General features: G+C 39.0%; 1 protein-coding gene across 1 annotated transcript; it reads left to right on the top strand.

Moving 5' to 3' along the window:
• Positions 1–3176: 3176 nt before the first annotated feature.
• On the top strand, positions 3177–13917 carry LOC132149706 (uncharacterized; the record flags this gene model as incomplete). Its single annotated transcript, XM_059559115.1, has 6 exons — positions 3177–3288; positions 10911–11243; positions 11705–12025; positions 12805–12930; positions 13212–13523; positions 13847–13917. Coding segments are annotated over exons 1-6 (1248 nt in total), but the record flags the coding sequence as incomplete, so codon positions are not given.
• Between the last annotated feature and the right edge of the window lie 1255 nt (positions 13918–15172).

Raw genomic sequence — 15172 nt, forward strand, 5'->3', positions numbered from 1 at the left:
TCAGTTTGATCTGACGCAACCACTCTCTGCCATAGAGTGGTGGATAGTCCCCCTGCACGACATACAATGGAAGAACAGCTGTCTGCTTGCCCATTTTTACATGTACATGGATTACACCTTCAGGACGCAATGCTTGCCCAGTGTATGTTCGAAGAACAATGTCCGTTGAGCATAGGGGCAGGTGTTTCAAAATTCGCTCATAAGTCTCTGTTGAAATCAATGACACTGCTGCGCCCGTGTCCAGTTCCATTTCCAGTGACATGCCTTCAATTTCTGGTTTCACAGTGATACTGGACTTTTCTCCTGGCTGTGACAGTTTATACAGAGCTAAATCAGAGTCTGTGTCATCATCATTGGACACTAAATCAGCATCAAGGCGGTGTACATTTCTTTTTTTTATATAGCCTTTCTGCTTAAATGCTTTCTTTGGCCGTGCAGCTTTTGCTGTGTTTCCAGTCTTTGTTTTTCTGTCATCATTAAAGTTACTTTTCCTGCAAACGCGACTGATATGGCCCTTTTTTCCACAAGCATTACAGTTTTTGTCTTTAAACCAACAGTCATCATCACTATGGTTATTCTTCCCACATCGTTTGCATTTGTTTGCAGTCTGACTCTTTGATAAAGACAGTGCATTTACCGTCAGTGATCCGCTGAGTTGGTGTGCTTCGCGTGACGCTGTTTCCATGGAGACCGCCAACTCTACCGCTCTCTGAAACGTCAGCGTAGACTCAGTCAACAAGCGCTTTTGAGTAGCCTCACTCTTCAAGCCACATACAAATCTATCGCGAAGTGCATCATCCAAATGTCCCCCAAATTCACAGTGTTCTGACAATCCTCTAAGCACTGCAACATATTGTGTCACCGACTCACTCTCCTCCTGATTCCGTCGATGGAAACGAAAACGCTCCGCGATGACCAGGGGCTTCGGAGAGAAGTGCTGCTGTAGTGTGTCTGTGATGTGCTTGAAGCTTTTCTCTCTCGGTTTGTCCGGCGCGATCAGACTTCGGAGTAGTCCATATGTTTTTCCTCCAATCACACTGAGCAGCACAGGAACTTTCTTGTCGGCCTCAATACTGTTAGCTTCAATGAAGTGTTCAAATCTTTCAATATATGTGGTCCACGGTTCGACGCTTTCATCAAAACCTTCCATGTGGCCAATGGTAGCAGCCATCATCCTAGCTAACCTAGATCACTTTAGCTACGCAGCGAAAATAAAATAAAAATTGTAGTATTGTTACGCCTAACTACTCACGATTCACTGTAGTAGCTTCGTGGTAATTTAATCCACCTCGTCGCCAATTATGTTATGTTTTTCACTGACATAACATCGTTCAAAATAACAGCCAACACTCAGGGATACTTAATTTCTTCTGTATTTATTCTTTAAGGAACACAACTAATAATTACAAGGGGCAGTGCCACCTGCAGACACAATGGGGGAAAGCAGTATTACATACATAACACAGGGTCCGGGACCCCCCCCCCCCAGACCCCCCTCATTTCGAACCCTGCCAATATCCCATGTAACTTTAGAGACGGTCCCTAAATTTGCGAGTATCGAACGACAAACGTCAAGCCAACTTTATGTCTGTTTTTTTTTTTTTTTTTTTTTTTTTTCCTGCGCCGGATTGCTGATGTCTTTTAACCGGGCATAGATGTCCATCCATCAAATATGAACATTCAGCCGCAAAAAGGAGGTTCGAGCTATCGCGAGCGTTGATGGGGGAAAGGCGCAAGTTTTTTTTTTTTTTTTAGCAACTGGGATGATGCCCCCAACATATTCTTCTGCTAAAGGGGGCATAATGCATTCATCCTCCTCAATTACATCAGGCAGTTCACCCGACACCATGACCCCTCCAATATCTTCATAATCAAAATCTTCATAATCGTTGTTCAAAGGGGGTAATCCCAGATACTCCGCTTGGCCATCTGATGGGACATAAACTGATCGCAGCTCACTACGATGGATGTGTCTCACTTTACCACCATCGACTGGAACAATAGAATATACAGACCCTTGACCTTCAGGGCATCGGACAATTCTGTACGTGGTTGGATCCCAGGCATCCTGGATTTTACTTCTACCTTTGTGACCGTGAGCTCTCTGATATACCAGCTGGCCTTCCTGTAAAGACACATGACACTCCTTAGCATCATTTGCATGCTGAGCTGCAGCCTTTTGGAGACGAGCTTGGACACAGTTAAAAATCTTCTCCAGTTTATCTTGATGGTCAGCCATCCAATCACAATTCATTTGACCATAGTCATCCAATCCTAACATAACATCTACTGGTAAATTTGGTTCTTGTCCAAACATCAAGACATAAGGACAATAGCCTGTAGACTGGTGCTCTGTGGTATTATGCAAAAACCCCCTGAGACAAATGTGATGGCCAATCGCGTTTTTTCTCAACAGGAAGGGTGCACAGTGAAATATAGTCTAATGTATTATAACTGTATCTTTTATAATGTCCAATATTAATGTTTTTAACCATTGAAATATAGGGCTTCGAAGCTTTTTGGCCACTCTCTGTTCCGTAAATCCACAAATAGACGCGCAGTGAAATCCAAATGTGAAAATCAAAGCTGTATGAATATCAGCTGTAGCTACAGGAAAGAAAGACCCAACTCTCAGACCAGACCATGGACTGTTCTGTTTGAAGAAACGGGAAGCTAAGCGCGTGATTGTTAATAATTAGGCTAATATATATAAAAATTTTTTTTTACTTTTTTTACTTTGTATTTGCCAACTATGTAGCCAATGTTTTGATCTGTTTTCGTGTTGTATTGCTCTTATCTCTGGGAAATTAATTCATTTTTATCATTTTCAATATTTAGTAAAAGCTACAAAAAAAAGTAAAAAATGTATTATCAACCATGGTCAGTATAGGATTCGATCACATTCTTGTGGCCATGAAGTCACGTGATTGGTTAGTTTTTGTTGAGTGGGCGGGGTTCGAGAGCTTTTTGGGCTGAACGTCTTCGACTTCATCTGGCAACACTGGATGGGTGTTAACAACATCCCATTCAAACAGTCGATAAGCAACGAATCTTTTATGTTTTGCACTAAGGATTCCTCTTTCTATAAAATAACCATGAACAGTTAGTGAAACGCAGTCGTTATAAAAATCTATTTGCTTTAGGCGTGTTTTATAACTGCGCAGGCTCGAGAGAGACGGAGCAGATTCCTCCACCGAAAGATAATGTTTATTACAACAGATCTGACGGGAGTCTACAGCGGAGCGAGGGACATTATTTTACCCTCGGTCTTCCTGGCATTTTGGATCGGTGAGTGGGACATTTAACAGCTTTGGTTTCACTTTCTGGTGTTGCGCATGCGCTGTGACAGGATCCACAATCAAGACGCAAACCACTGAAATGACAGATTTCCATTTCTGCAACTCAAAAAAACTCATCCATATCAAGGGTTAAAGTACAATTTCAGAAAATATATTAAAGAAGTTTGCAAATACTGGACGTTAGTGGAGAGTGGATTTAATGCAGTCTGGTTTAAAGGTTGAATGACATATACTAAGGTAAATATAACGTCTTGCTATTTATTTATTTACATGTTTTCCTGTAAAATTCAAGTCTAATATAAAACATTTTTGAAATGTATGTACTATAGCTGTTTTCAGAGAAAACATATTTTTGTCTAGCTGCGGTGGCAGATGTGTTTATTTATTTATTCATTTTTATTTTATTTTGATTTATTTACTTTTATTTTATTTTTTGCACAAGCTTAAACTCACTAGTAGAAAATGTAATTCTTTGCTATATTCCTATCAATTTGTCCACTTTTTCTTAATTCAATGGTAGTTTTAGCTCTGCATAAAAACAATAGATGTCAAAGGAAAGTCCTCACATAATGAAATTAATACCAACATCACCTTATTTAAGTTTTTCAACAACCACTTTATCTGTATCTTCCTGTTTGTTTATCATTTCTACTTGTCTGATGAAACACATGTATCTCTGAATAGCAGGCTCTGTTTATACTTAGTATTAAGATGTGTTTTGGTCGATCGCAGCACAAGTGTAACACTAAATACATGTGTAAATGGGATGTAAAACATTTTGAGTTTATCCACTCTCAACCACTTCCAGAGGAAGTCGAAACACATTCTCCTGGATTGTGTTTGTGGTGTAGACCAGGGGCGTAGGAGCGATTTTGAACCTGGGGGGGACAGTAAATTCCCCAGATTTATATATATATATATATATATATAACTCCTCTCTCCTGACGCTCCTCGTGGGGCTCGAACTCGGGTCTCCGGCATGGGAAGCAGACGCACTAACAAGGAAGCTAAATGGCTACAGCGTTACGCACTAACAAGGAGGCTGAACCGCTACAGCGTTACACACACACACACACGCACGCACGCACGCACGCACACACACACATATATAGATTTATACGGCTTTATATATCGGCCATCAAAAAGGCAATATCTGTGGACCACTACAGTAAACGCAATGCAGTAAAGGTGGAAATATAAAAAAATGGAATCAGCTTTTAAATGTAGAATATCACAGAATCTGACAAAATTGGAATAAAAAAAAAGGATTTCAAAGGGCCCCTATGTAGCTTTTCATTATAAAGCTTCAGCAATAAACTATTTTTACATTTAAATATATAAACTGTATTTTTCGGATTATAAGTCGCACCTAAATATAAGTCTTATTATCAGTCCAAAAATACGTCATGACAAGGAAAAAACATAAGTTGCACTGGACAATAAGTTGCATTTATTTAGAACCAAGAGTAGACATTACCATCTACAGCCGCGAGAGGGCACTCTATGTTTTCAGTGTAGACTACAGGAGCACTGAGCAGCATAGAGCGCCCTCTCGCGGCTGTAGACGGCAATGTTTTAACTTGATTCATTTCTCTTGGTTCATGTCAAATTAATTTTGATAAATAAGTCGCACCTGACTATAAGTCGCAGGACCAGCCAAACTATGAAAAAAAGTGCGACTTATAGTCCGGAAAATACGGTAATCATAACAACAACTAGTTAAATTAGTTGGACACAGTTCCCATGTATTCTTTTATCCTACAAAAATTAGCATTCTGTCATATTCCCATTACCTGTTTCTCACTTGGACCTAACTCTCCCTGTTCTGTGGTCTCTTCATCTCCTGTCTAGGAAAGTAACATGTTTGAGGACACAGAACTGGTTTCAATGCAAACTCTGATGACATGGCCTAATTTTACTGATCTAAAGTACTTTTACTATGTGAATTTTAGAATATACTGTATGTAGCTATCCATACAACTTACAAGCTCGTTTTCCTCTGTCTTCTTCCTCTTAAAGTATTGTAGAATACTTATCTGTTTGAACATTTTGATTAATGTTACTTCTACATAGTTTATGGACACGTATCAATGGCACATTGAATTTACATTAGCTAATTAGCTATCATTTGCCTGTTTTACACAACATAAAATTAAAAAATTTGCTCCTAAGTAGGCTAAATTTTACAGTTTTTAAAAATACAATAAAACTAATGATCAAACTGATCAATCTCCCTCAAATACAAAGTGCGTCTGTAAATAATGTTGTTTAACGTTAAAATCAACCGTCCAAATCGGTTTGGCAGATCCAGCTGATGTATTCCAGCTCAAAAACTGTTCAAAAACTGCCAAAATGCACACAAAACCACCAAAAATATGTTATCACTGATCAGTATTTATTTCAGTATTTTTACTTCCACGTTTTTCTGTTCTACTATGTTACGGTTGGTTACATTTACATACAAGAAATAAACACTGGCTGCCGAAGCATACATAAAATAAACCGTTTTATGTGCATTAGCGCCACCTTTTGGACTGGAGTGTTGCCCTCCTTATAAATAAATGACACCATCAAAACCTTACGGCGAAATGACAATATCCTCCACACACTCGTTTATAAGGCGGCCTCTTGTATCTTTGCTAGTCGATTTTATTTCATCCAGTGACATGATGGGTTTTAACTTCATTCAGGAGATTTTGGGTAACTGCACAACTGACAGACTTTGAGCGCACCGCCAACGGTGCATGTGTGTGTGTGTGTGTATAACCATAGCGACAAAACAACCAACTTTCGGAACCTGCACTTAAGCCTATAATTTCGTTTTAAAAAATTTAAATATGCATTTAAAAGTTTCAGAATGGATTAATTTGGAGACTCTGAAATCGGCAGAGATAGGCAAGCAATGCAAAACAAAATCTGACATTTGGAAATAGTGAGGGGGACAAAACTTAAGATTTTGAAATGTGGGGGGGATGTGTCCCCCTCAAGTATAATGGCTCCTACGCCCCTGGTGTAGATAGTCATGTGGTCGAAAGTGTTTGAACAGCCACAAAAGACTGTTGCCAATAAGCATATACTTATTATTAGTCAGCTAGTCAATGATGCTACTTTGTTTCTTAAAGATGAGTCACAAATATCAATTGCTGTAGAACAAATTAAGTTTTTTTTTCCCTAAAGCTTCCAGTTTTAAGTTAAATCTTATTATGTGTGAATTGTTAGCAGAACTTGTTCCCTTTCGAGGGAACTTTGAACTGCATCCTCTAGGAGTGGCTCTGGGCAATGCCTTCAGTGTGACTGGTGTCTGAAGCAAATACATCTGAAAAAATGCAATAACATTACCAGGTGACAGCTTATGACATCATTACCCTGTGCGATCACACGTCATCCTCTTCTTCACTGCTGTTTGTCTATGTTAGCATTAAGCTAAAGTAAGGTGACATACAGCCAAGTATGGTGGCCCATACTCAGAATTCATGCTCTGCATTTAACCCATCCATGCACACCAGTGATGCGCGGGTCAATGTATAAACAACCCACACCCGACCGACGTTTTCAACTAACCAGCCCGCAACTCGGACCCAAAAAAAAGAAAAAGAAAATATTGTACCCGACCCGCATTTTTTAAAAGTAGTAAATCCCTTTATATTAATTTAATTAAGTTACTTAAATAGGTTTTAGCCTACAGGATAATAAGCGTTATGACCGCACACATCAGGCTTGTTAAAGCCGGTTAAAGTAATGATTATGAATGTGTTTAAATTAGCAAGGAGTCATTTAATTGTTTAGTAATTAACTGGTGTTTTCTGTATCGCTGCAAAGATGAAGTTGACGATGCAGACTCGCCATGAACCCAGAGAGAAATGCACATTTCATATGGATTACATCATCAGAGAGTAGACTATTTATTGTGGTTTGAATATTTTCTTTTAAAAGTAGACATTTCAAGCTTTCTGTAATATATTGCCTATATTTCTTTTTAAACCAACCGACTAAAAGATTAGGACACTACCTGACCCAAAATATCACCCAAAGTTTCAACAGATATTTCTTAGCTATTTCAGAATCTGGAACAATGACTGGGGCTAGCTTACTGCAGTCGATAGAGAGATATGAATGTGTGTGATGTACGGCATGATAAATGCTCGTCACTTCTGCTGCCCAAACTTTGTCAGCCTGTGGTCTTTTGGTTTATTGGAAAACGATTGCACTGATTTGCATGTTTCTTGATGATGTGCTTTTTTTCTGTGGTACTCACATGCACCATTCTTTTCCCGCAGAAAGAAAAAAAAGGCTTTGCCATCTACAGGTCTTAACCAAGAGTATGTTGCGGTCCATTCGCTATTAAAAGTGCATCTTCTCTTTTTCGTGGCCGCGCGCGCTCTCCAGTTTGAAATTGTTGATTATTGAGGAGGAGTTCGTGCACCAGTCAACAGTTTGATTGACTTATGACTCAGCCTATCGACTAACGCTTTTATTGTTCTCCTCTGAACTATTGGACATAAGTTAACAGTACACCTATGGACGTATCTGTGTATTTATTAGGCAGGGTCGGATGAAAAAGCGGGACAGATGTTCAATTTGCGTGTGGCGGGACAAAGGGTAAAATTGCTGTACAGTACAACGTAAACCGGGACAGGTGGTCATTCTATTCGGGCCAGTTAATCAGCCAATAAAGTGTAGGCCTGTGTATTTCAATAATGTGTCTAGTACTATATAAATTACAAAAGTTTAATTGGCATCTTTATTTCAAACGATCTGACCGACCGACCGTGACCCGAATATCATTAAAAATATTTTTGGATGACTCGTAACCGCAGGCACCCGCTCATTTTGGATCAACCCGCGCATCACTGACGCACACTAAACTAACAAGTGACTCTGTAAGGTTACATAGATCCGCAGCGTGCATAGGAGGGACATTTATTTCTAAATATCTTTTCTTAATTTCAAATATCAGAACAGCATAACTGTGGCTTCAAGGGTCATGGCCACATTTCTGGTGTTGGTGGAGTTACTGTACACACACTGATTTCAGTTTCAGAGGGACCTCCTACTACAGCTCGTCTCGCTGATGCATTGAGCTGCTCAGCGATCCATAGACGGTCGGGCTCGTGGTTCCTCACTGTCACACTGCCCTTATGGTTGAACCAGTAATTAACCCTCTTTTGTGCTTCTGCTCAGAGGCACAGTAATCTCTATAAGCATTAATTATTATTTGGTCTTGCTATTTCTTCAGATTCTATCGGTTCTGTTTATACAGGACCCACGCTCTCCATCGATCATGAGACCGTGTACAGCTACACCAGGGGACTGTCTCTTATTGGGCCCTTCTGGGTTACCTTTTCTAATCTAGTGCCCCTTCTGGTCGAGTTAAGAAGTACTCCCCTCTCTGTGAGGGTTAGCTTTGAGTCGCTCCCAATATGTGCTGTAAGGGCCACCTCAGCTTGAGAGCTGAGAGCGCTGCTCCCAAAGGACCCCATATGCAACAAACTAAGTGTTCAGTTCCATCTTTGTTGCCTCATTGGTCAGTTGCCTTTGTGTTGGGAGCATGTTGTTCCCTTAGCAGGATCCCATTTCTGATGTCCTATTTGAGATCTATCTGCACTGGGCATGGCTGTGCTCCCCTCACTGCGGGAGGGTCACTTTGAGCTCGCCGGTCCTGGGCAGACTGGGTGAGTCCTCTTCTGGTATTGAGAGTTAGGTCCTCTACCCTGTGTTATTGGTTTCTTCGTTTCAGCTGGGTCCCTCTCTCTCTTCGCCAGGAGTTGAACGCTCTGCTCTTGAGCTCTGTGGCAGTGACATCAGGTATTTGGGCCAATTGCTGCTTCCCTGATAAGCTGTCTCTATTCGGGACAAGCCAGGCAGTGCTACCCTCACCTTAGAGGGTTGTCTTTTTTTATATGTATTTATTGTGTAAGTTATTTATTTTATATAAGACCTATAGCAAGCTGTATGTTTATTTGCTCTGTTAATAAAAGTTATATGTTTAATATAAGTGAGTTATCGTTTTGTTGTCTGTTCATGCAACTGATGTCGAATTACTGCTAATTCGCGCATGGGCATTTACAAGCTATTTAAAAGCGAAGGAGAGTGAGGAAAAGAAGGTGTGGGATTACAAATTTATAAAATGTTAAATCTAGGTTCCAATATAATAGTAGACTTTTTGGGGTAATAAAGCTGACATCCAAGAAGCTCAAATCAGGAAAAGCAAGTGTCTGAGACATTAACCTTTTGTCTTTGTGCTCTTCCTTGCCATTTGGCTTTTTAAGCTCAAGGCAAAGCTGTGCCTTTTGTATCTATGATAATGTGAAGGTATCAGCGATACTGTCAGGCACCTCTGTATTTAAATGAAACTGTTATACTGACAAGATCAAAGATGGGAAAATGGCCAGTATCAGGCCGATCCCTGTATTGCATTTGCATGCTTTGTTTAGGATGTCTCCACCTCTGTGTATCCCACCCCCTTAAAATGTATATAGACTACAATATCTTAAGGAGAAGTTAGACGTTTGATGACTGCAGCGCCACCCCACATAGCAAAGGTTTTCTGGCCCAGATCCGGGCCACACATGACTTTTCCCTTGGCCCAAGTACCGCAAAGAATGACGGCCTGGAAGTGGCCCAGAACTGGATTAAAGTATCGGGCCACATATGGGCCATAACCGGCCCGAATCTCAGCCAGTTAATCAGCCTTAGCTGGCCCTGAACTGGGTCAAAACAGGTTTTATTATTGGTGCCAATTCTCAGCCTTAAGTAAACCAGAATCCCCAAATCTGAGCCACATCTGAGCCTTATATAGCCCAGACCCAACCCAGACAGCAGGCAGTGCTGGGTTATTGCACTTTATAAGGTTATAAGCTGTTTAAACTATTTTAAAGTGATCTTAAGCATCATAGGTTTCTGTGTGCTGGCTATTTCTTGCATTATTTGTTCCTAATAAAAGACTCTTAACTACACATTGTATTATTGTGACATTATAACAGTAAAATTAAATTAAAATTAATTACCAGCAATGCGTAAAATGTATTTACAAGAACAACTGATTTTACTTAATTATATCAGATTTGTAAGTGAAATTTTCACTTATTTTTGTCACAAAATCTTGAAGTTTTCCTGTAGCTCAAGTGGTAGAGCATTGCTTTAATAAGCCCAATGTTGGGGGTTTGATTCACTGGGAACACATGATAGGTGAAAATTGTTAGCCTGAATGCACTGTAAGTGGCTTTGGATAAAAGTGTCTGCTAAATGCAATTTGTATGATGTAGTGTTGGTTCCAGTTGGAACAATTTTATTCAGAAATATAAAATATCCAGTACCACAGAATTATGACAAATATCAAAGTGTGTGATATAGTCTTGCACTCGTATGAAATGTTATTAAATTTATTTTAGTTTTATAGGCAATACTTCAATTGGTTTAAATGAGAAAATTATAACACTTAAAACCTTAATTTTAAAACTACAGTCAAAGCATTGTTGATTTTAATTCCTGTTTTAATGCATTTAAGCCAGGTCAGAATAGCATTAAACCGTTTCCATGGTTTCTGCTGCTTCATATTTGGATGATGTGCCTCTTCTTCTGTGTATTTTGAGGAACTGCTCCTGTGTGCAGGTGTGTCTGGTGACACGGGTGAAATAAAGAAACTGTCCGTTCTGGAGGGAGATTCTGTTACTTTACACACTAACATTACTGAAATACACAACGTTGATCTGGTGATGTGGATGTATGGAGCTCAGAGATCTATTATCGCTAAACTCAATGGCAAAAATCAGATGATTTCCTTTTACGATGTTGATGATGGGAGATTCGGAGACAGACTGCTGCTGGACAATCAGACGGGATCCTTGAGCATCAGTGACATCAGGACCAAACTATCTGGAGACTATCAGCTCAGGATCATCAGCAGCGAGACCTCGTACAAGTCATTCAGTCTGACTGTCCATGGTGAGCACCTCACATCAGTATCATCAGCTGTCTGAGTGCAGAAACAACTGTACCATGGTCTGTCTGAATTCTTGATTCTGATTGGCTGGAAGGTGTGCAGTAAAACAGGTAGAGAATCTGAACAGGTGCAGTTACATCTCTCTCTGCAAACCCCAATAACAGACCATGGTATAAATGTGATAATCCACAGCTAACTGTGCATTCTCTGCTCCACCTCGGACATTTCTTTGCCTTCATACATGTTGCACATTTAAATTATTTAAAGCACAGCTATCCTTTGGTTATCCCTTACTTAAAGTTTACTTTAAAGTTTAAATTACATTTTAGCTATTAATAAGCATAGCAAAGGATTGATATTTTAATATTTATTTAAATTTAATCATTTACATATTCTTTCATTCTTACATGCACATGTATTTTTAGATTGAGCAGTGAAATCTAAAAACATTTTTCCTCTCCAGATGTGGTTTTTGCTGGTTTAACAAACACGAAAGAGGGAGACTCCTTCACTCTCCAAACTGGTGTTCATAAAATACAGAAACATGATGTGATTCTGTGGATGTTCGGACAGTTGAGTCCAGACACGTTTATAGCTGACATCAACACAACACTCAGTCAGATCTCATATAGTGACGATGTGAGACTGAGAGACCGAGTACGGCTGGATGATCAGTCTGGATCTCTGACCATCAGCAACAGCAGAAGCACAGATACAGGGCTTTATCAGCTGCAGATCACCAACAGCAAAGACACCTTCTACAAGAGATACAATGTGTTTGTCGGTCAGTAGATCATATTTTGATGCTTTTAAATTAATGCTTACTATTATTATTATTTTTATTTTAAAGTTATTACAGAACATGTGGAAAAAATTGTGTATAATATTTTGTTCATGATATATCATGGGAAATACCTTGAAACTGTTTTCATAAGAATATCAAACTTGTTTAACATGTTTAAACTTGATTATTTTAATGACTTGTAGCTGGACAGATATGTAGTAAATTAATATCCATTCATCACTGTTATAAATAAACACTCAAGTGTGTACTTTTTAGGAGTGTAATCTAGTGTCAATGCGTCAGCTTTTAGTTTCGTCTCATCAAACTGCAGACATATGATGGTCATGTTTACAGGTTAAATAAGAAATCTGTAAGAGCACCATAACAATAAATCATATTTGAATTGGTGTCACTGTAATGATTAATACATTATAAAGCCCAAGTCCGACCCATGAACACCTCTAACTACCACATGATAGCTGCTTGACTCGTCTGTCATTGGAGAGCACCAATCATCTTTAATTAAGAGACAGCATCTTCTCAAAGGATAACACATATCATTGAATTACTACAGTCAGTTGTGGAGCAAAAAAGCTCAAAATTAACCAGCTAAGAGATGCTATAATTGCTTTCAATAATGTAAACGCCAAGAACTCTGTTAAAATCTCAAAAAATGCCATTTAGTGCAACATAAACTACATGTAAATCAGATTTAATCCCTCAATTCTCCGTTTAAGGTCAGACTGGTTCACACTAATGGCTGTCTGTATGTGTGGCAGATGCTCCTGATCCAGGTCTGTCTTCAGGTGTTTTAGCACTGATCTGTGTTTGTGTGCTGATGATATTAGCTGCAGCTGGAATCGCTGGAGTGTGTTACTCTCGCCGCAAGTATTCTCCACTGAAGGGTAAGTGTTAACAGAGACCGGTTTCCTTCTCTATTCACTCCTCCAGCCTCACTTCACTTCATGTTTTCAAATTATAAATAAACTTAGCAATACTTATACTTCTTGTGCTTATGATTTAAGGTCATTTCCACACTTATATTCTAGACTTTTTTGGATTGTTTATACAATTTAAATGTATTGGCAGACCACATGAGGTTTATTAGTCAAGCAAATTTAAACCTGTGTCTGTTTACTGACAGTTATATAAATGTCCTTTTTTCCACTCTGGATGGTAGGAACAGATGAAATGAAGACAGAAGAAGTGTCAGAGGGAGATTCTGTCACTCTACACACTGGTATAACTGAACCACAGAGATATGATCAAATACTCTGGAGCTTTGGACCTCGAGGCTCTGTCATCGCTCAGATTCCTGAAAGGACCAGTAAGACTTCATTCAGGGATGATGAGAGATTCAGAGGCCGACTGCAGCTGGACAGTAAGACTGGAGATCTGACCATCAGAGATGTGAAAATCACACATTCAGGAGACTATCAGCTGAAGCTCATCAAAGCAAGACAAACCAAATCCAGAAAATTCAAGCTTATTCTCTGTGGTGAGCTGCTCAGTCAATAATAACTAATAACTATAATAACAATTATAACAAATATAATGCTACTCAAATGTTGCTTCTGATCATTTACACCAAAATAGTCCCAGTGCTCTCTATGGCCTGTAATATGTATTCATGCTGTATAACAGTGAGAAGATGCATAGCCAGACAATTCAACACAAGCTTTGACATGCGCACACTGCACAAATAGAGAGTTCCCCACTAGTACTACACTATTTCTTTATTAGTTTTACTCAGATTTTCAGCAGACCACTCTTATTTGTTCCCGTGTTTATATTTCTTGATGTTTTGTGGTGTTGGTGCAGTGGACTCGCTGCAATTCTCGGAGGGAGAAAACGTCTCTCTAGACACCGGTGTTAGTGAACTACAGAGGGATCAGCAGCCGCAGACAGAGCAAATGCAAAAGATTTGTGCTTATTGTCAATGGTGAGAATCTTGTGTCATTTAATGTAATAATGATGCACTGTAAATAAAATAAAACATTCGTAAAATGTACCGTCATAGATTTACAGTTAAATACCATAAGTACATTAACTGATATAATGTTAATATACCAACCTACTGAAGTACTGAAATCAGTTTTGTACCTTTGTAATACACTGATATCCACCAAAAGCAGGTGCTGATGAGAAAGTCACATGAAAAACCAAAGCTCATCACAAGCAGCTTTTAAACAATAAAACATATAGGAATGCATCATTCACACAAACACTAATCACCATCACGGTGACACATATGAAACAGAAATAATGCAATAAACTTTCATTTAACAACATTTGGTGTAACACACAACCCTAATATACAAAACTGATAGGAGAAAAAAACGAAGAAGAAACAGTTATTTCAACTAAAAAACATAAAAGTTGAATGTAACAGGGAATTCTGGGAGTGTCAACTTATGGTTTTTCACTGTAAATTAATCCGAAAATGGTTTACTTCTGTAAAATAACATGTAATGTTCAATACAGTTTTTCACTGTATATACTAGGGGAATTTATCGTTAACCATTTAACAGGTATTAATGTAGCATTTATAAAGTAATGTACAGTTATATTCACAGTCATTTTTACTGTGGGTGTTCCAATGTACAGAACTACAATTTGTATGCTTTGAAATGAATTCACCCTAAAAAGCAGATCTTAAATTAGAATAAAATAACCATAACATTTATCTAAACATATGTCATCTTAATTTTATTTAAATATACATATATTAATTAAGCACATGTGTCTCTTTCTCTTCTACATGGTGCTGTTGTCAAATGAAGAAAACACTGTGTCTGTGACGGAGGGAGACCGAGCCGAACTAAACACTGATGTTAGTGAGCTACAGAGAGACGCTCTGATCCTGTGGATGTTCGGCCCCAGAGACCGTCTCATAGCTAAAGCTGACCTGGAGAACCGTAAGATATCTACATATGATGGTGTTGGTGGACGATTCAGAGACAGACTGCAGCTGGACCATCAGACCGGATCTCTGAGCATCACAAGCACCACGAACACAGACTCTGGACTTTATAAACTCAAGATCATCAGCAGCAGAGAGACCAGATACAAGCGATTCAGAGTTACTGTCTGTGGTGAGTTACTGATTATTAAAATATGATATCTGGGAACCGTTTAGATGCTGTA

This window comes from Carassius carassius, chromosome 9, assembly GCF_963082965.1.
Source record: "Carassius carassius chromosome 9, fCarCar2.1, whole genome shotgun sequence".
In the NCBI taxonomy this organism is placed as follows: Eukaryota; Metazoa; Chordata; class Actinopteri; order Cypriniformes; family Cyprinidae; genus Carassius; species Carassius carassius.